The sequence below is a fragment of the Meles meles genome, chromosome 3 (assembly GCF_922984935.1).
Source record: "Meles meles chromosome 3, mMelMel3.1 paternal haplotype, whole genome shotgun sequence".
Classification (NCBI taxonomy): Eukaryota; Metazoa; Chordata; class Mammalia; order Carnivora; family Mustelidae; genus Meles; species Meles meles.
In genome coordinates, this window is record NC_060068.1 from 35,672,578 (window position 1) to 35,693,256 (window position 20,679).

At 57.6% G+C, this 20,679-nt stretch overlaps 1 protein-coding gene and 1 non-coding gene across 7 annotated transcripts in view; both read left to right on the forward strand.

Moving 5' to 3' along the window:
• Positions 1–20,679, forward strand: part of COL23A1 (collagen type XXIII alpha 1 chain) — a 296,135-nt gene that overhangs the window by 268,486 nt on the left and 6,970 nt on the right. For 3 of the 6 annotated variants that reach the window (XM_046000994.1, XM_046000995.1, XM_046000996.1), the window contains 20 exons: positions 634–660; positions 2,569–2,595; positions 3,915–3,941; positions 7,981–8,097; positions 8,897–8,932; positions 9,241–9,267; positions 9,703–9,729; positions 11,621–11,674; positions 11,989–12,051; positions 12,527–12,571; positions 13,895–13,972; positions 15,998–16,051; positions 16,618–16,662; positions 17,480–17,569; positions 18,377–18,439; positions 18,804–18,860; positions 19,078–19,104; positions 19,816–19,878; positions 19,964–20,017; positions 20,220–20,246. In XM_046000994.1, coding sequence (XP_045856950.1) covers positions 634–660; positions 2,569–2,595; positions 3,915–3,941; positions 7,981–8,097; positions 8,897–8,932; positions 9,241–9,267; positions 9,703–9,729; positions 11,621–11,674; positions 11,989–12,051; positions 12,527–12,571; positions 13,895–13,972; positions 15,998–16,051; positions 16,618–16,662; positions 17,480–17,569; positions 18,377–18,439; positions 18,804–18,860; positions 19,078–19,104; positions 19,816–19,878; positions 19,964–20,017; positions 20,220–20,246 — 1,008 coding nt within the window. The remainder of the gene's footprint in view (positions 1–633; positions 661–2,568; positions 2,596–3,914; positions 3,942–7,980; positions 8,098–8,896; positions 8,933–9,240; positions 9,268–9,702; positions 9,730–11,620; positions 11,675–11,988; positions 12,052–12,526; positions 12,572–13,894; positions 13,973–15,997; positions 16,052–16,617; positions 16,663–17,479; positions 17,570–18,376; positions 18,440–18,803; positions 18,861–19,077; positions 19,105–19,815; positions 19,879–19,963; positions 20,018–20,219; positions 20,247–20,679) is intronic. The other 3 variants (XM_046000997.1, XM_046000999.1, XM_046001000.1) reach the window with 3 other exon arrangements.
• Positions 7,434–7,576, forward strand: LOC123939453. The gene has a single exon (XR_006817851.1). It is a non-coding gene; the product is annotated as a U4 spliceosomal RNA (small nuclear RNA).

Sequence of the window (20,679 nt, forward strand, 5' to 3'; positions counted from 1 at the left end):
AGGCTGACGCCCCATTCATGAGGCTCCCAAAAGCCCCTCCTCCTAACGCCATCACACCAGGGGTTAAGTTTCAACACATGCATTTTGCGGGAGGATGCATTCAGTCCCTGCTGACTTACATGTGAGCGAACTCCGTTCGAACTGGATTAAAGAAAAGCTGCGGACAAACCAAGTGTGCAGGGGTGGGGGGTTTCAGCAGCAGACCCTTTCTGCTCTCTGTCTCTCCGCTCTGGCTTCCTCTCTGTTGGCTCTTCCTCGAGCCACACGGTGCCCCCAGGAGCTCCACCTTAGCCCCATCAGAGAAAAGAGCCCTCTTTCCCCTACAGGGTCACCATCCAAAGTCCCAGATATGACACTCATCCCCAAACCCCTCACCCTGGTTGAGGGAATGTGACCACACCCCCAAGCCCCATATGTGCAGACAGGGGTGGTCCTGGAGAAGAGGAGGGCTCTGTCATTGGAGGAGGGCATTCTGGAGAGCAAACACCCAGATGCCCTCACATGAAACGTACTCAGACCATGGGCTCAGGTCAGGTTTTGGTCTTTGATACCCAGTAGTGCCTCTGGGTCATAAAACACACAGGAAATGCCTATCCGGTGTGTAACCTCTCTCTCTGTCTCTCTCGCTTCCAGGGGCCGCTGGGTCTGGATGGCAAGCCCGTAAGTGATTACAGGGAGATTCTAGGTGGTCCCGGGACTGGGCCACTTGTGGGGCTGGAAGTGATGTGGGGAGGGTGCCGGAGGGAAGGGGCCACCGGCAACCTGGCTCAGCACAGAGAGAAGTCATTTGGGCATCAGACTGGAGTTCAAATCCAGCTCCACTACCCACTGACTGTGCACCCTTGGGGAGGCCCTTCACCTCACAAACTTGAGGCTCTGTTAAATGGGTCCATTGACCCTCCTCACTTGAACCAGCCCTGCAGGCTGGGGATGTGGAGAAGTGTAAATTGCACTTTGACATCGAGTCAGCCTTCAAAACATACAAGCCCCTCCTAGCAAGCCCCAGGCACAGACCATCCCCCCCACCCACCCAGTCTCAAGACTTCCCAATGGTAGACATTGGGCTGATGAGTTCTCAACACCTGGGCCAAGAGCCTATGGTCCACAGTCATCTTCAGCAGAATGAACACGCTGCTCAGGGAGACAGCATAATTAAATAAATAACTGGATGTGGATGGATAGGCAGGTGGGTGGGTGGATGTATGGACGGATGGACAGATGAATGGATTGATGGATGGAGAGATAGATGTATGGAAGGGAGCAAGGATGGATGGATGGATGACTGGCTGGGTAGATGGATGAACAAATGGATAATAAACAGCTGGATGGAAGGACAGACGGATGGATAGATGAAAGAGTCGGTGAACAAATGCATAAATGAGTAGATGGAAGGAAGGATGTATGAATGGATTGATGGAAGGAGGGCTGAGTAGTAGATTAGATGATGGTAGGATGGATGGATGCATGGATAAACAAATGGATTGATGAATAGTTGCATGGAAGGACAGACAGATGAATGGGTGGGCGGATGGAAGGAAGGATGCATGAATGGATAGACAGATGGATAGATGGACTGTCTATGACTGGCTGGATAGATGGACAAACAAATGTATAATGAGTAGCTAGATGGAAGGACAGACGGATGGATGGATAGATGAAAGAGTTGATGAGAAGATGGATAGAGTGGGAAGATGGAAGGAAGGATACATGAATGGACTGATGGAAGAATGGCTGGATAGATGGATGGTACGATGGATGGATGGATGGATGGATGGATGGATGGATGGACGGACAAATGGATTGATGAATAGTTGCATGGAAGGACAGACAGATGAATGGTGGGTGGATGGAAGGAAGGATGAATGGATTGATGGAAAGATGGATGGATGGATGAAAAAAACGGATTGATAAATGGTTGGATAAAAGGACAAATGGATAGATGGATGAATGGGTTGATGAATGGGTGTGTGGGTGGATAGACGGAAGGAAGGAAGGATGGTTGGGTAGAAAGATAGATGAGGTTATGAATCAATGATTGTACAACGGTTGGACGCACGGGAGACTGAGTTAGTGGGTGGACAAATGCATGATGGTTGAGCGGACAAGAGAGTGAGGGAATGAGTGAACTAGTAAGTGACTGAGGAGCTGCCAGATGATGTGTGCCGTATTAGAGGATGGAGAAATGAACTGACCTCTTATGTGGACAAGCCGTTAGGTGAATGAACCAGCAAACCCATTTTGGACTGAAGGGATAATGGAAAGTTAGGGGCAGCGGCCACCAGGCACAAGAGGGCTGAGCGTGGAGGACTCTGCTCTGTGGGGGGAGTGACAGCACATGTCTGCCTACCTCAGCTGAGAGGTCCCGGCCACCCTCAAGTCCCCTAGCACCCCTCACGCAGAGGAGTGGGGTGTGGAGCCGTCCTGGGCCCAGCAAGGGCAGCTGTCATTAAAAGCAAACAGACTTACGTGTTTCCCCACCCAGCTCCCCACAGCTCTGCTCAAAGCCTTAGGGAACCCAGCCCAGTCCTCCCCGCTCAGGCCTGTGTTTCTTCACTTTTTTTTCTGCAGGGACTTCCAGGCCCCAAAGGGGAAAAGGTAAGTGATGCCGGCAGCTGTCTAGATGCGGATATGATGAAGGATGCCAGAAACCTGCCTCCAAACCCCAGCTCTGGAGTGTGACCCCGGGCACGTCACATCCCCTCCTGGAACCTCAGTTTCCCCATCTGGAAGGTGGGGCTAAGAGTGCCTCCCTCCTAATGGTTACACGGCTTATATTTAACAATTCTGAGTGTCCAGGGGTGACATCAGAGTCCCCGCCACACCAGAGAATTACAAAGCTCAACGCAAGGTCTTCGCAAAATGAGGAGTTTCCGAAGCAAAAAATCATGGAAGAGAGGGGGGAGGGGCTGGAGCCGGGAGAGCCTGGGGGGCGGGGGTTTGAATAGTCACTATAGATGGTATTCTTTGTGAGGAGTGTGTGGCCCCCCCCAGGCAGACAGATGGTGGGGAGCTGCCCCTGTGGTCTTTACAGCACCCCCCGTGAGAAAAGCTTCCCTGGCATTTGGCACGAAATGTCACGGCAGACCCCTGGAGGGCTGGGGCCTCCAAGTGCCATGGAAGAGCGGGGGCGGGAGGGGCCACCCATGTGTCCCGCAGCGGGATCAGAGCAGGGAGGGGCCAGAGCAGATGCCCATGTGGCAGGAACCTTCTAGGATCCACATCTGGGCCATGTCCACTCCAGCTGCCCGCTGTGATGTGCCCTCCGAGGTAAGTAAGGCCAGCCAGCGTCCCCTCAGAGCTGTGCCGGGCACAGGATCCCGGGGTCAGAGCCTCAGGGTTGCCTTAGGGCTCCCCCACCAACCGCATGGCTTTCAATGGGTTGGCTGGCTCCGTGGGCCTCAGTTTCCCCATCTGTCAGTTAAAGCAACCTGACAGAGAAGTGATTTCCTTCCTGCTGGCTCCGGTTGAACAAAGCAGAGGCTTTGAACCCAGAGAGAGACTGGCATCTTGGCATCCATTCCTTCGTGACATCCAGCCCCAAAGCTTGGTGACTTTAGACGGTCAAGTAATTACCATTCCTCGCTGTGTCGAGGTTCCAGGATTCCAAGAGGACGCGGGGCATGGGGAGCAGCTCATCTCAGCTGTGCTGTGACTAGGGGCTGGCCACAGGCAACACAGTGCCTGGTTCCAAGCCCTGTGTGTGCGCTGGCTGTGTGACTTCAGGCTGGTTACTTGCCTCTCTGTGTCTCGGTTTCCTCATTGAAAATGGAGATTAGTAATGAAACTCTCGTGATATGTTCGTTAGACTTGGGTGAGACTAAGTGGGTAAATCAGGGAGCACAGAGTAAATGCTTAATACATGTGTTAGGGTAAAAATAGTAGCAGTGATCCGTCTTCCTGCTCTTTGTCCTTAGGGCGCACCAGGAGACCTTGGCCCTCGGGTAAGAGCTGACGCAAGACCCCCCTCACCCGCCCCACACAGTTCATGTTACCGTATAATAAGGCGTATCTAGCGTCTCTTCTGGGTCCCTGCCCCTTACCGCATGGGCCCACGGTCTCTGCCCATGCACACCATCTGTCCTTCTGTGGGATTTCATTTAAGTGGCCACAGGCTGGAAAACTGAGGGCTTCCTCACAGTCATATTTGTTACCATGGATGGGGGGCAGGGTGGGGACAGTGGGGCTAGCACTGCCCCCAGGCCGAGACTGACCTTCTTGAGGATGGCTGGCACCTCAGGAAGAGGGAAGGTTATAGGTCAGCAGCTGAGCTCTGCCACTTACCAGCCAAGTAACCTTGAGCGACTCCCTTTCCCCTCTGTGACTCAGTTTCTCCAGCTGTGGTGGGTGGGATTGACAGCCCCTTATCCAAGCTGCTATAGCAAAGGTTCATGGCAGTCATAAAGGTGGGCACCCAGCCCCCAGCCCAGGGACAGTAGATCCCCTGGCCCTCGGTGCCCCCAGGGCCCAAGGGACCCGGAAGTGCCTTGTGCCAAACCTGGAGTGTCTTCAATGAAGCAGAGTGGGGAGCCCAGATCAAATGGGCCCCACAAAGCAGATGTGGGCAGAGGGTCACATCAGGGGCCCTAACAGCATTCTCCCTCCATTCCTGCCACAACTGGGGTGGAAGCCCATCTGTACTAGAGGGGGCTGCTCCCCAAAAAGGTTATGGGGTGGAAATTGTAGCCAGTGAGCGAGTACCCCCACAGCCAGCATCTGTAAGCACTAGAGTCAGGGATGGAGCAGGGGTGAGGGACGGGCACTGTGGATGGGGGATGGGAAGGGGAGGCAGCTAGAGAGCTAAGTGTGGACCAGGTCCTGGTCCTGGTCCCGGTCCCAGTCCCAGCTCTGCGGCCCCACGGCCCCAAGCCCAGACCAGAAGGGTCCATATAACAGGTGGTCACGAGCAGGAGCCGAGAGCCCCGGGCTGGCCAGGCTGAGGCCCCAGCTCTTCCGTGCTGGGCCTTTGGTTGGAGGGCAACTATGGGGTCCCCAAAAGCTGAAGCCAAAGCCAGGATACCCACGTTGAATTTGGTGACTGCTGAGAAAAAGCCTTTTGCTTGCTTTCTGGTGGGTGTACAAATGCTGATCTTCTGGAAAGAGGGTGCCCACTCCTCAATTGACGAGCTCTCCCAGCCCAGGAGTCATGAGAGATCTTTCCCAAAGCCCTCCCTCCACCCTTCATGGGTATCCTCTCGTTGTCCCAAGGTTCCAGCCACCTTCAAATCAGCCTCCACCCTTGAAAGTTCCATGGCTTAAAACAACAATGGCCCCGGTTGTGGGCGGGGGCGGGGGGGGGCACGGATCTCTCTCATCAAAGCCAGTCCAAGACAGTGGCACCCTCCCATGGCCTCGATGGATGCAGCTGTTGGCTGGGAGCTCAGTGGGGAGGTATGCGCTTCAAGTCTTCTCCCAGCGTGGCAGTGGGCTTCCCAGAGGGGCGTCCCAAGACTAGCATTCCAGGAGGCCAGTTAAGAGCCTGGCACGCCTCACTTTTGTGGCATCCTGTCTATCCCATCAGCCATGAGGCCCGCCCAGAGTCAACGTGGGGAAAGAGGAGCAGACCTTCTCTCTCAGTGGGGCAGGGGAGGGGGTCCCACTACAAGGGTCCTGTGGGAAGGGAACGAGCGTAGCGGCCATCTTTGGAGAACATAGTCCTCCTCTCCCAGTCGCTGGTCTGGGTTGAGTGGCTTTGCCCCCCCGAAACAGCTTTGTCCTTTCCCAAGTCACCCTTTCTGCCTTCCTGACCACACAACCTGTTTGCTGGCTAGATGGTTTTTCCACGGCTCAATCCAGGCTTTATAAGTAGAGACCATCACGGGTACAGTCGCCGCGTCTTCAAGGTAGCCTGGCCCAGTGGCGTGTCCGGGCCTGCTGGTTTGCGTGCTCCCTTGACTCACCCCTGCGTTTCCACGGTTAGACCTCAGCCAGCCCGATCCCAGCACACAGGCAGGGCAGCTGGCCAGTCTCGTGTCCCGAGTAACTCAAGGCCAGAGCCTACCAACATCTGCTGGTACCTGCTCATGTATCGAAACCTATTTACCTCCCCAGTAAGCAGAGTCCAGGCCAGTGGTGCCCGTTGTGGGGCCCCTGGGCTGTGGAGGGAGTGGGGGCTGGGGTGTCTTCCAGTTCTTCCTGACACAGCAGCAAATGGAGCAGGAATCACCCGCCGCCGTCCCCACCTGCACCTGGGCAAACTAACCAGACTGTCAGCTGGCTATATGTCAGACTGGAGTCCTGGCCTCCGGGTCGGGACCCTGAGTGGTGGACACTGAGAGCCTCAGTCCGGTTTTTAACTGGGGAAAACCAATGAACTGTGTTTGGGGTCCAGTTGGCAAGAGAGGGGAACCTTCACATTATGGGAGCCAGGGATTCAGAACACGTCCAAAAGGCATTGCTTGCCTCAGTGGCCCTGAGGAGCTGCTGTCATTCCTAGCTCTGCAACCCTGGGGAAATGATTACCCTCTCTGTTCCTGACTGCTCTGCCTGTAAAATGGGTCGATACAGTGTCATGGCTGGGTGGTCGCAAGGGTTGGGGGGAGCCAGCTTCCAGGGAGATCAGTGCAGGGTGCACGGGGTCGGAGGAGGGTTACCTCCGCAAGAGGCTTCTTCGTTTCTCAGCTCCGGGAAGTTTGGGGACTGCTGTCGCTGTGAGCCAGGTGTGCCCCATGGCCTTGCCCCGTGCCACAGGGAGAGCCGGAAGTGCCGGTGGCACCGTGGTCCCCCTTTCCTTATAACTGGGGGCCACGAGGTGAGGGCTCTGGCTGCCTGAGGTCTGACCCCATACTAACATCTGGTCCTTGAGTCAGGGGCGGGATGCTGCATGACTGAGACTTTGTGGCCCTTTGTTGCTCTCCTTTTTTTTTTTTTTTTTCAACTTTGTGTCGCAAGATGACTGTCGGTTCACAATTAGTTGTAAGAGGTGGTACCCCATGCACCTGTCCTCCACGCTCCCCGATGGTGACATCTTGCCTTCCCGTGCAATGTAGTCTCACAACCAGATAGTTGACAGAATCCACCTGCCTCACAGGGAGCTCAGCCATCTTGCCCATCTGGGTGCGTTGAAAAGTCTGGCGACATCATCACACTCAGTAGACTCGGGTAACCACCACAGGAAGATCCCCTGGGCTGCCTCAGTCCCCTCCCTCCCCGTCCCATCCCTGCCCCCCCCCTCCGGCAGCCACCGATCCCTCCTTCATCTTCATGATCTTTCCACATCCACCCTGGGGTGTATTTGCAGCCGTAGAGTCTGAGCCACTGAGATTGGCTTTTCTCACTCAGCGTCGTTCCCCCGAGATCCATCGGAGCTGTTGCAACGTGGCTGTGCCTCGTTCCTTGTCATTATGGCAGAGCTGTGCTCTGTGACACGGCTGTCGCTTAACCGTCCCTTAGCCATTCACCCACGGAAGGACATTTAGGTTGATTCTAGTTTGGGAAGCTTTGCGCAGTGGCAGTATCGTAGCCAATGAGGTTTATCCGAGGCGCGATTATTGCTAATTGATTCTAGTTTGGGGCCGTTACCCCTAGAGCAGCTGTGAGCATCCGTGGGAGTTTTCATCACTCTGGGTAAGGCCCCAGAAGCGCACCTCCAGCACAGGATAAAGGAGGCTGGTCTACGAAGAAGGTCCTTCAGGACGGGTGCAGACCCCTTTCCGGGGGAAGGGGCTGGTGGGGCCCACATTCTTTGCTCCTGTACCCAGCGTGTCTCATCTCTCAGCGGAACACCAGAGCTGAGCTCCAGGCACTAAGGGCTGGGAGAATGGCACATCCCTTAGCTTTTATGCCAAAGTACAGGGACCTGTCTCTCCCTGTGGCTGCCGAGAAGCAAGGAGAAGCCCAGGAGCCAAACACTTTCCTCTGAGCCACCCCGCCACCAAGGCTGGGGGGGGGAAGGCATCTGGCCTGTCGTCTGCAGAGGCTTCTCTCTGGAGACTGGAGCCCCTCCCCTCCCCCTCACAGTAAGCCAGGCCCCATCTCTTCCAGGGAGACCAAGGACGAGATGGAGCTGCTGGGCCTCCGGGGCCCCCTGGACCCCCTGGAGCCCGGGGCCCTCCTGGCGACACGGGGAAAGATGGCCCCAGGGGAACACAAGGCCCAGCGGTAAGAGAGGGCATGGAGGTAGAATACCCCTGTCCCCAGTCCAGACCCAGACCCATGCTGCCTAACCCCAACCCCAACCAAGACACCTGCCCCACTCCAGCCTTAGACCGAGTGCCGTTTAAGACCTTGACCCCAAACCCATTCCAAAATCCTGGTCCGCACCCTCATTTCTGGCTGTTATCCAGACCCTACCTCTGGCCCCTATGCTCTGACCTAACTCCATACCCAACTCTTACCCTGCACCCTAATCCCAAATACAACCAGATTAGGATCTGACCTTGGTTGCAATTTCAGTCCCGATCCTAACCCTGACCCTGAGACCCATATGGAGGTGTTTCCTCCCCAGATTTTATTCCCCCCACCCCGATCTGGCTTGCTCTCCCCCCCCCACCGATTCCTTCCCTCCCTCCAGTAACTAGTTAGGCTCAGTTGTCCTCCTATAGCTCTACCCAGACTCTGGAGGCCAGGCTTCATGGTACTATCCCTTCCCCTACCACAGGGGCTGTCCTTCCCCTCCCACGCAGAGCCAGCCCCCCCACCACACTGCCACCAAATTGCCACCAGGGTCCCCTCTTGGGGCAGCTGGCTACTCAGTTGGCTTATCCATTCCTATTCCCGTTGGGCACCTAGCTCCCTGAGCCTCAACGTTCTCATCTGCAAAGTGGGAACAAGGACACCCACTCATGAAACAAGAGACGACTTAGAGCCCCACCCAGGGCCCAGCGTGGGGAGTGGGCTCCGTTAACGGTGGAGCCTCTGTGTCCCTTCATCAAGAGGGTCTCCTCTTCTGCCTCTTCAGGGTCCCAAAGGAGACGCTGGACGTGACGGCGAGATGGTCAGTATCCAGGACATTGGGACAGCCTGGGGCCCCGTTCATTTAGGGGGCCAGAAGCCCCCGTCCCACGCACGGCCAGCAGTGGGGAACCAATGGACCAGCCCTACATCCCTGGGAGGGCGCCCCCCCCAGGCCACTGCCCTGCTTGAGATCTGACACAGAAGCAGCCCTCGATGTGGGAGTCAGGCCTAGAAGGGGCAGCATGGCCCCACCTCCTGCCATCTGGCACTTGGCGTCGCCCTTTATACAATGATGCCCAAAAGCAGCCGCCGGTATGCCATTTAATACTTTCTCCTCTCTTATTCCAGGGCCTGAAGGGACTCCCAGGGCCCAAGGTGAGTGCTCCCTGTCCCCTGCCCCAGGCCTGGGAGGGATGGGCTCCTCTCCCCCACCCCCAAGCTCAGCTGTTCATTTTCTTCTTTGCCTGCTGCGGGGCGGGGGATGGACTGGGGTCCTCCTGAAGAAGAAGGGCTTTCCTTGCTTTCTCCCTCATCTCAGAAATACCCCACAGAGGCTGTGGCATCACATGCCCACGTGTAAGAGCAGTGACTTGTCCAGGGTCATTCAGTTTGGCGGGGGGGACCCTGGTCAGGAGCGGAGTCCAGGACTGTCTGCCCCATCATTCCTGTGCACCTGTCTGAGGGGCCAGGGTCTCCGGGCCATTACCGGTCATCAAGGCCAGTTCCACCGGAGGGGCAGGTGGCCTGGTGTCTGGGCCATGTTCTCAGGGCTCTGACCTCTCTCTTGCACCCCTCTGCCTTCCGTCTTAGGGTGAGCCTGGCATTCCTGGAAAGAAGGTGAGGGGGGCCCCAGGAAGGGCTTTCTGGTGGGGGTGTGGGAAGTGGCTAGAGAGATGGGCAGGGGCTCCCCATGGGGCAGGGCGGCGGGCGGGTGGCGGCCACAGGGATGTCCTCACCAGACCCAAGTCCTCTGTCTCAAAGCCCAATTTCCTTTATTCACTCGCTTATTCACGGATTCTTCCCTCTCTGCAAACACGGCAAATTCGTTCCCACTTCAGGGACCTGGACAGTGGTTCTCAAAGTGTGGTCCTGGGACCAACAGTATCGGCATTGCTGGGGGCTTAGGTGCATTTGGAGGCTGATCTTGGACCCGCGTAGTCAGAGACACTATGGGCGGGCACTGGGAAGTTGTGATTTATAATAAATCCATATTTGGTCTTAGTCCTCTGGTTTCTGGAGCAGAGCTCCTAAAACCCTTGGAATGTCCCGAGTGATGAACCAAATTCGAAGGTGTCTATTGTTATGTTAATAGCGCAACTTTAGGGACAACCGCCCCCTCCCCAGAATGGGGGCTGATTGCCTGGAGAACCAGCCATGTGATGGGAGGGTTGGAGCTTTCAGTCCTGGTCACCAGCCTTTCCAGGAAGGGAGAGGGGCTGCAGGTTGAACCAGTCTGACCTGTGGCCTCTCTGATGATGCCTCCGTAAAAACCCCAAAGGATGGGGGTTCTGAGAGCTTCCTGGTTGCTGAACACGGGGAGATTTGGGGAGAGCTGCAATCCTAGAGAGCTCACAGACCCTCCGCGCCCCTTCCCCATGCCTTGCCCGCTGCATCTCGCTGTTCCCGACTTCTATCCTTTATGATAAACTGGGAATCTGGTTAAGTAGAGTGTTTCCCTGAGTTCTGTGAGCCGCTCTAGCAAGTTAATGGAACTCAGGGAGGAGGTCATTGTAACTCAGTCTATGACAGACCATCTATAACACAGCTTCCTCCTGGTGCCTAAAGTGGCAGGTGCCGGGGTGGGGGCGTGCTGTCTTATAGGACTGGGCCCTTAACCTGTGGGATCCAACACTCTCTCCAGGTTGACAAGTATCAGAATGGGATTAAATCGTAGTGGGGAATCCCCTGGGTGGGGGTGTGGACACACCCTGCGCCCATCAGAATTGGTGACCAGGACTTTTATTTATTTCTTTTAAAGATTTGATTGATTCATTTGAGACACAGAGAGAGAGCACTAGCAGTGGGGAGGGGCAGAGGGAGAGGGAGAAGCAAACTCCCTGCTGGGCAGGAAGCCCATGTGGGACTCAATCCCAGGACCCTGAGATGATGACCTGAGCCGATGGCAGACGCTTAACCAACTGAGCCACTCAGGAGTCCCCCTGGTGACCAGAACGTGTAGCTGTGGTCTGTCCCGCACCTCCCCTGGGATGATACTGGCATGCACTCGAGTTTGGGAACCACTGGCCTGGGGTGATCTCTCTCCACCCCTTCCCTTGCCAGGTCTCCAAAAATCTCCCCTAGGTCGCTCCGAGTCCCTCCATACCACCACCCCCTTACACTCTTTTCCCAGCACTGCTTCCACCTCCTGGCCTGGTGCTGTGGGTTTATCTGGATAGTTCCTCACCCTCAGGCCCCTCTCTCCACCACTGAGCAGGGACCCTATCTGCCTAGCCCACAGACGCACTCACATGTATTGACTGAAGGAGCCAATCCCCTCTCCTCCACCTGCCCGCCCCTCCCTTCCGTACACCAGCCCCCCTCATGTGTGCTCTGGGCTGGCCCTGGGGGTCCCGCCCTGCCCCGCCACCCTGTCCCCACCCAGTGTGACCAATGCTGGTGCCCGCAGAGGTCTGGTGGGCTGGTGGGCAGGGGAGTGCAGGGTGGGGGAGACAGCCAAAGCCAGTATACCAGGGCTTAAGGGCTGCAGCCTCAGCTGCTCTCTCCTCAGGGGGATGACGGGATTCCAAGCCAGCCAGGGCTCCCCGGACTCCCAGGCCCTAAGGTAGGTACCTGTGCCTCCCCCAGAGGGCCCCTTGCCTCCCACCTCCCTTGGCTCCCAGCGGTCTGATGAGGCCCCTAGCAGCCCTTTCACAGTGTGGGTTTGGGGGGTGGCGGCCACTCCACCCTGTCCCCAAGGTAGGACAAGGGTATCATCCTTGCTCCCTTGCCAGCCTGTCTCCAAAATGTCACCTGAGCCCCCCCCAGGGGCCCTAACTATGCCCCAGGGGGGCTCAGGCATGTTCCCCAGGAATCACAAAGCCTGCAGCCCCAGCAGGCCCCTGGCACGCTCACTCACTGCGAACGTCTCTATTGCAGGGCGAGCCAGGGAACACGGGGCCTCCAGGAGAAAATGGTGTGGACGGCGCCCCAGGGCCAAAGGTGCTTCGCAGTGCGCAGCTCAGACCTGTGCCCCCATCCTGGAGTCATGTGGCTTTGCCTCCTTTTGCCATTTTTTTTTTTTTTTTTTCCCTTTTGCCATTTTAACTGGAGAGTCGTGGGAGGGCATGGGATCTGGGATCTGGTTCTGCGGGGGCCGTCAGAGGCTGGCCCCAGGGGTGGCCACAGGTTTGGGTGAAAGATAAGCCCCCCTGCCCCTCGTGAGCTTGGCCATGTGGTTCAGTCATTCTGCAGTTGGGGAAGCCAGGCCATCCCTCAGTGGCCCAGCTCTACACACTGTGGAGTCCGAGGGGGCTCCCATGGGCCCTTCTTCCAGGAGCTCTGTTTCTAGGGCACTGGCTGCATACGGAGGTCCCTTGGGGCTCCAGCACGTGGGCCCCACACTTTTGGGTGACTTGGGGACTGGAGGGGCATGGGGCAGCCATGCACACGTGGCTGCAACCTCGCGTCTCCCCAGGGAGAGCCCGGCCAGCGAGGTGCGGACGGAGTCTCAGGACTGCGGGTAAGTGAGTCCCCCCTCTGGCCATGCCAGGGGAACCCAGGGGCCTGGAGCTCTTCAGATGCCCCCATCATTTCCCGCGGGAGACCCCAGAGGAGCCCTGGAGCTCCGGGAAATGGGAGTCTTTTTTTTTTAATCATTCATTACTGATTTTTAAATTTTCAATCTCACCATACCTACTTTCGGTAAAATGTTCAAATACGCATGTGTGAAAACGAGCCATCCCCAGCTGAGTGTCCGCCCTCCCAGAGTCTTGTCTTATTCTGTGCATCACCTGAGGAGGGAGTGGGGGTGACCCTCCCCCGGCAGGGTGCCTTGCCCCACCTTACAGTTTGTCCCTGTCTCCAGAAGCAGAGTCACCCCCCACACCCCCCGCTGGTCTCCCATCATTTGCGACCAGCCGCTGTCAACCCACCTTAAGGTCAACACCAGGGGTCCCATTCCTTGCTCGGTGGCCTCCAGCAATCACGAGCCTGAACACTCTCCGAGGCTGCTTTTCTCCTCCGGAAAGAACAAGGCTAAGCCCACAGCCTGGTCACGCAGGTGGCAGGGGCTGGATTGGGCACTGAGCGTGGGATTCTGGGGGACCGTGACTGCGGAGCCTGTGGCAAGGGAGGACCCCTGGCTACGGTCTCTGGGCTCTCTGCAGGGGGCTGGCTCCAGGCCTGAGCAGAGTGCTGCCCGTCCCTCACAGTGGGCCCAGCAGAGAGCAGCCTGGGGCGGAGGGAGGTTTATGGAGGAAGGGTTGGGGGAGGAGGGCCTCCATTAGAGCGCGAGTGGGTGTGGACAGGTGGGTGTGGACACCTGCGTTTGCAGACAGTCGTACGCACACGTGAGCGTGCACAGCTTCTACCAGAGCCTGGGACACTGAGGCACAAGGCTGAGATCGAGCTGGCCGTTGGTCTACACGGTGTCTGGGCGTTTCGGGGAACGTGTTGATTTCTGCATGTTTGTATGGCTGACATTTAGAAATCAGAAGAACTTCACATCAGAATGAGACTTCTGTTTTCCCCGGAGAACTCTGGGTTGAGACCTCAGGGGACTTGGGTTCCCACAGGACTGGCAGCCAGACAAGGCAGGAGCGTGTTCTTCTGTTGGCTCCAGGCCCCGGACACCTGCTGCCCAGGCCCTGGAGTGTCTCTCAGGGACTGGGATGCCTGTGACCACGTAGATTGGAGGATGAGCTCTTGGGGGTCCCATCTGGTTACAGCTGAGTCAGCACACGGACTTTCCCTTGTGGGGGCCAGGTTCCTAGGGTCCTGGGTTCAGGTACACATGCGGCCGCCTCAGCCCTGCCCTGAAATTCTCCCTCTTCCTCTGCCTCAGGGTCCTCAGGGCCTCAAGGGTGAGCAAGGAGACACGGTGGTGATCGATTACGATGGCAGGATTCTGGACGCCCTCAAGGTAGGTTCCTGGCAGGACCGGGATGCATCCTGGTTCTTTTCCTGAGGAGACAACCACATACTTAGTGTATCGGTCCTGCATTTCTTTACACAAGGGTGGGGGGACAGCTTAGCACAAAGATCCCAGCTTCACCAGGTGTGTCTGATAAGGAAATCAGAGCTGTGCTGAGCACCCTCTACCCCAGATGCTAAGAGCTACCGTGAATATGGCTTATGTGACCCCGAGCTCTCCAGAGGCCAAAGTGAAAAGGGAAGCTCTCTGCTCAGGGGCAGGAGACAGACCATTTCCTGATGTCCAGTACCAGCAGGCCCTCCTGGCACCTTCCCCAGGGAGCACAGGCTGGAGGGCTACGTCTTCTAGTAGCTGTTGGGGGAGGATGACGGCAGCCAGGTCTGCCCCCAAGGAGCCTCAGGAGATGCGCAGTTGCAGAGCCCTGCGCGATGGTCCGGCAGACTTGGGACCTCTTCCCCGTGGAGGCAGGGGTTGGGTTTTAGCCGCTCACAGCTCCCAGGAAAGGGAGCTTGGGAGGGCGAGGGGCAGGCATCAGAGACTGGACCCGGCCTCGGCACCTGACCCCTCCTGAGCTTCATTCAGTTCTCTCCCACAGGCCTCGGGGAAGTACACACTGATGGTAATTATGGCCCCATCCCAGGCCTGCACGGGGTGCTGTGGGGTGCTGTGATGTGGTCTGAGGGCCTGCACACACAGGAAGAGCCAGCCTGAGTGTAGGGAGGTGGGAGGAAGATTCTGGGTGCCTCTGCCCAATGGGCAGTGGGCTGTCAACATTGGTTCTTGAGCCAGAAGTGAGGTTCCCAATACATGTTGTGGGGATGCCTGGGTGGCTCAGTCGGTTGGGTGTCTGCCTTCAGCTCGGGTCGTGATCTCAGGGTCCTGAGATTGAGCCCCGCGTTGGACTCACAGCTCGGCAGGGAGTCTGCTTCTCCCTCTCCCTCTCCCCCTCTCCCTGCTTGTGCTCTCCCTCTCTGTCAAATAAATAAATAAAGTCTTCAAAATATATATATACCCATATTGTGGGCAGGCTGGTTGAGTAATGGCATGGAAGGTGAATAAGAGTGGGTGCGGGGGCAGCTGGAGGCAGGCAGGGTGCAGGTGGGCTCTGGGCCAGGGTGGGGGATGGAGGAAGACAGGAAGACCAGAGATGTCTCAGTGGGGGGGCCAGCAAGGAGGGCACAGGTCGCTGGGATGAGGGGCTGGGCAGGGTGTGGCTCTGAGGAGGGGGCACAGGCCTGGAGGGTAATAATGAGCCACGATAGGCAGGTGGCCTGTGGGACACCTGGGCTAGAGCTTGGGAGCAGGGTCAGACCTAGAGACACCACAGACGCCGTCCCTTACTCACGCGGCCCAGGACTGTCCAGCATTAGACTGCAGGCAGCAGAGCCGATGGGCAGAGAGCTCGTGGGAGGGACAGAGAGGGCCGTGCTGGGCCACTGTCAGGGATAACATTCTTGGCTGACCTTGAATGCCAGCGGGGGATTTCTGCTTGCTGTAAGAGGCCATAGGGAGCCAACGCAGTGTCTTGAGCAGGGGAGTGTTGTGAAGAAATCAGTGTTTGGGGGATACTGGCTCTGAAGGCAGGGGGATTCTGGACCCACCGTCACAGTGGACTCCGTGGTATCCCACCTGGCCCCTGGTGGCACCTCCCTTCCCCCCCCCAAAAGACAACAGTGGGGGGACTGGGTGGGAAGCAGTCAGTGAGGGGCCTTTTTTTTTTTTAAGATTTTATTTATGTATTTGACAGACAGAGAACACAAGTAGGCAGAGAGAGAGAGGGAAGCAGGCTCCCTGCCAAGCAGAAAGCCAAGCAGAGAGCCCGATGCGGGGCTCAATCCCAGAACCATGGGATCATGACCTGGGCCAAAGGCAGAGGCTTAACCCACTGAGCCACCCAGGCGCCCCCAGTGAGTAGCTTTGACGCTGCTGCAGGCCAGCCAGAGCCCCGGCTCCTGGCGGGTGGGGGTGAGGGGTACTTGCGTACACACTGACCAGTTTGGCTTTCACACACAGGGTCCTCCTGGGCCACAGGGGCCTCCAGGGCCCCCAGGGATCCCTGGAGCCAAGGTGAGTTCATGGGCCCATTGTGTAGCCCCCTCCAAGCCCCTGAACTCCAGCACCCACCTCCCCTCTCCTGTCTGCCATGCTCACTCCGCTTCTCTCCTGGCATCCCGGCCTGACTCCTGGGGGTTCAGAGAAAGTGGCCTAACCAAGCTGGATGTCTTGCTCCTGGCCCTCGCTCCTCCTTGAAAGCCTCATTCCCACGTGTAAACCCTCAGGACGTCCCCAGGTCCCACAGATGACAGACAGAGCCGTTCCTATGGCCCGCACCCATCATTTACCCACCGCTGCCTGGCTGGCTCAGGAGACCTGGAAATCAGGCGAGATCTGGTCCCAGCTGTTGCCCTGGGCCGTGTGTCCTGCCACGAGTCATTGAATCTCCCCGAGCCTCAGTTTCCCAAGCTCTCACCCCCTAGACTATAAATTATAGCCCCGGTCTGTATCTGCCTGGAGTTGCTGAGGAGGGCTGGGGACCAGGGCACACCTTCTAGGCTCTGCCCACTTTAGGGACCACAAGGCCCTCTCGGGGACCATGGGACACCATAACCCCCTTGCTTTCTGTTCCCTTCCAGGGTGAGCTGGGATTGCCTGGTGCCCCAGGAATCGACGGAGAGAAGGTCTCTGGGCCTTTTCTTTGCTTGGCGATGCTGGTGCCTAGTGGTGGGCTGTGTGTGGACGTGTGTGTATGCGTGCGTGTGTGTGTGCGTGTGTGTGTGTGTGTGCAGGGTTAGCACAGGGCAGAATGTGCAGCCAGGGTGCTTGTCCTGGTTCTGCCTTTAGACCTCGGGCAAGTTGCTCGCTTTCTGGCAGTCTTGGGTCCCAAGTGTAAGCCTTAAATAATCGTGTGTGTGTAAAACACTTAGGGTGCGATCTAGAGCAGAGTGTTCAAATATTAGCTAACGTCGGTCCCGTTGCTCTGGGTCCCACGAGTATGGCTTTAAGTGCACACTGGTGTGTCCCCACGTGCACAGCATGGGGTCGAGGGCGTCACTGGACATTCATGGCCGTGGCTTTCGTGCCGCGTTTTGGATGCATGATTCTGTGATTGGCTGAGAGAGGCAATGAGTGGCTGGGAGGGGCATTGGGTGGATGGTTGGTTGTACGTGGGGTCTGGGGGCTCCCACCACCAGCTCCTGAGATGTGAGCACAGGGTCAACCCTCCACCCCAAGACCTGTAAGGGCCCCTACAGGGGCTGCCCAGTCTCATTCCCTCCACCCCTCCCCACACTGGTCCCCTTCCCCCCCGCCGCATGCCTGTCTTCATCCAAGCCCCTCGGTGCATTCATCATCTGGGTCAGAGCCAGGGACCCAGGATGAAGAAGTGGGGGTGGGAGTCTGGTGTGGTCAGGAGTAAGCTCTCGGGAAGCCCCCTGTGGTGAGGGAAGGGAGCATGCCTGCTGAGTTCCACCGACACCCTGTTCCTGTGGTTCGCAGGGTCCCAAAGGAGCCAAAGGAGACCCAGGAGAGGCTGGGCCAACCGGACCCAAAGGGGAGGCAGGAGAGATGGGCCTGTCGGGCCTCCCGGTAGGTGGGGCACGGGGTCCACCCTCCTCTGCCCCCATGGGGTTCCAAGGCCAATGTGTTCCCCCCACAGCAGCCATGGGGGAGGGGGGCATCGCTAGGGCCCTGCCAATTCCGCCCAGCCCAGGGGCTGCAAGCCTTTGAGCCTTTGAAAGGCAGCTTGGATTCTCTGAGCCTCCACATTCTCTTCCTCTTCCGTGCAAGGACTTCCCAAACCCCCCCACCCCCCACCAAGGTGGAACAGAGCCGGCAGATGGTTAGAGCCCCCCTTGACTGCTCAAATTTGCGTCCTGCTCTGTCCCCTGCTGGCTCCGGAACACTGCACAAGTGTCCTGACCTCCCTGGGCCTCGGTTTCCCCGCCTCTAAAATGGGGATAATCTCCCACTCAGGAGGGCCTGCACGACGGGCCGAGAGTGGTGGCTGGCCACGTGATTCAGTACCCGCCGTCACAGTCACGGTGGCTGGGCGGGAAGAGCTGCGGGTTCAAGTAGCTAGCAGGTGCCCTTCTTCGCATCTGGTGTCCATCCACGGGGCTCCCTCAGCGAGAGAGGTCTTTGCTTCCAGAGCACCTGGGTGCCCCCTGCCCCACAGGAGACAGTTTATACCACTGTCAGTGTGCTCTCCAGAAACCCCCTTGCTGGGCGCCCAGAGCGTGTCTGTCACCGATTTAGGGGAAACTGCTTTGAGCTGTAAATGCCAACTCATCGCTCCCACTGGGGGTCTCATGGGGAAGGCAGGGGAAGTGCACCTACCTCGGGCGGTGGGTCTGGTGATGGGCAGAAAGGGCTAAAGGCCATCCTGTCCTGCAGGGCACCGACGGGCCCAAGGGGGAGAAGGGAGAGTCGGCATCTGACAGTCTACGGGAGAGCCTGGTAAGGGGGGCTGCTGAGGACCAAGGTCTCCCCTTAATTCCCGGCCCAGGCCAGCTGGGGCTCCGAGCCTTGGGACAGAAAGGCCACCTGGCCTGACCAAAGCCAGGGCAGCAAGGGAGTGGGAGGGGGGCACCTCGGGCTGTGTCCTCCAACTGAGGCCCGTCTGAGAACCCCGAAGGCTAGCCCCTGGGCCCCCCCACCAGGCAATGGCCTTCTGGGGGCAGGAAGGAGACTCAGCCCAGTGGCTCAAGGCCGAGCTGCCCCACCCCCAGAAGTGCTCATGCAATGTCCACTGTGTTCAACCATGGGCTAGTGAGGTATGACGGGGGGTTAGATGACTAACCCATCTTTGACTGTTTCCTAGGCCCAGATCATAGTGGCACCAGGGCCCCCCGGCCCCCCTGGTCCCCCAGGCCCCATGGTAAGACCATTACATGTGAAGTAGCTGAGATCCGCAGGGGGTGGTGAGCCCAGGCCTGGAGCTGTGACCCAGGGGAAGACAGGACTTCTGGTGGGGAGGGGGTCACATCAAGCAATACAGGAGAGCCTGGGTCTGGGCTTGGGAGGCCACAGAGGTCAGGGCCATGGGGCCAGTGAGTGACCTCTAAGCTTCTGTGACCACTCTCCTCCTCCTCTAGGGCCTTCAGGGAATCCAGGGTCCCAAGGTGAGTTCTGGAAATCCCTCTACTCACTGCGATGCCCAGCATGGATAGTTCCAGAAAGCCTTGCTAATGGGCAGGGAGGGCCCCACACTTGGCCCAAAACCCGCTCTGTATTATCCCAGGGCCTGAAGGTTCTGGATCCCTTGGAGCCCAACCTCCCTGATTTCCTCGGACCACGTGCCCACCCAGCCCCATGCTGGGACTCTGTTCTTTAACCTTGTCCCTCTGCCTGAGCACTTGTCTGCTGCCTCCGCCTCCTTGGGCCACCCCACCTCACCCCCCGACCCACTTCCCCCGTGCCCCCCACTCACACATCTGTCTCTCAACTGCCCACAGCCTGGACATGAAGTCTTGGGTTTGGTGTGTATTACCTAATGTCATGTTCTGTGCTCTTAAATTAAAACCATTGAGTGTGGCCTGCCCGTGTGCCCCACGTGGGGGAGGCCAGCTCAGAAATCCAACTGCTCCTCAGCCCTGCTGCCACTCAGCTGTGAGGCTGGACCTGTCCCTGCCCCTTGCTCTGCATCTCTTTACTCATCTGTGAAATGGGTGCGAGGGAGCCCATATGTGGGCTTTGGTTACTGTTCCCACTGAAAAGAAACTGGGGTTTCTGTTTCTCTGCCCTGCAGTTCCCAGCTTGCACTCAGGCCCCAGGCTCTCCTGTCCTGCTGTCTGAGCCCTTCCCCATGACCGATATCTCCTCTTTGCTTCCAGGGCTTGGACGGAGCAAAGGGAGAGAAGGGTGTGTCAGGTGACAGAGGCCCCAGCGGCCTGCCTGTGAGTGTCATGAGCCTTGTTTATCTCTCTGGGGCACGAATTCCTATAACTGTCATGCCTCTTGACCTGTTTCTTTTCTACCCAGGGGCCAGCTGGCCCGCCAGGTCTTATCGGGCTGCCGGGAACCAAAGGAGAGAAGGTAATGACCTTCTTTTGATGCCTTCCAAGTATGGCTGCACATTTACGGTGTTACTCAGCTCTGGGGACTCAACCCCCTGCACCACACCATCCCAGGGCCATAAATCGGGCTTGTGGACAACTCACAAGGCTGAGCATCCCAGCAGTAGTGCTCCCAGCACCCCTTCCCTGGCCCCTGACACGTCTTCTTTGTCTCTTCTCAGGGAAGACCCGGGGAGCCAGGACTAGATGTAAGTATCTCATCGTTCACTGTGATCAGGCTCCTGTGTATAGCTTCTGCTTTTGCACTGGCCGTACAATAATCTGATCTGCTGGGCTCGGATATGACCCCCTTCCCCAGGGCTGGGACTCCAACAGACTGGTTCCCCCTGTGTCCCCTGTGCCAAGTCTAGTTCACAGCCCAGAGTAGGTACTTGATGGGTGGGTGGATGTATGATGCATGGATGGATTATGGGTGAATGGCAGATGGATGGATGGTGGATGGGTGGCTGATGGATGGGTGGCTGATGGATTACGGATGGATGCATAATGGATGGATGGAAGATGGGTAGATGGATGATGGATGGATGGATGACGGATGGATGGTGGATGGATAGATGATGGGTAGATTATAGGTGGATGGAAGATGGGTGGATAGATGGTGGATGATGGGTGGATGGATGG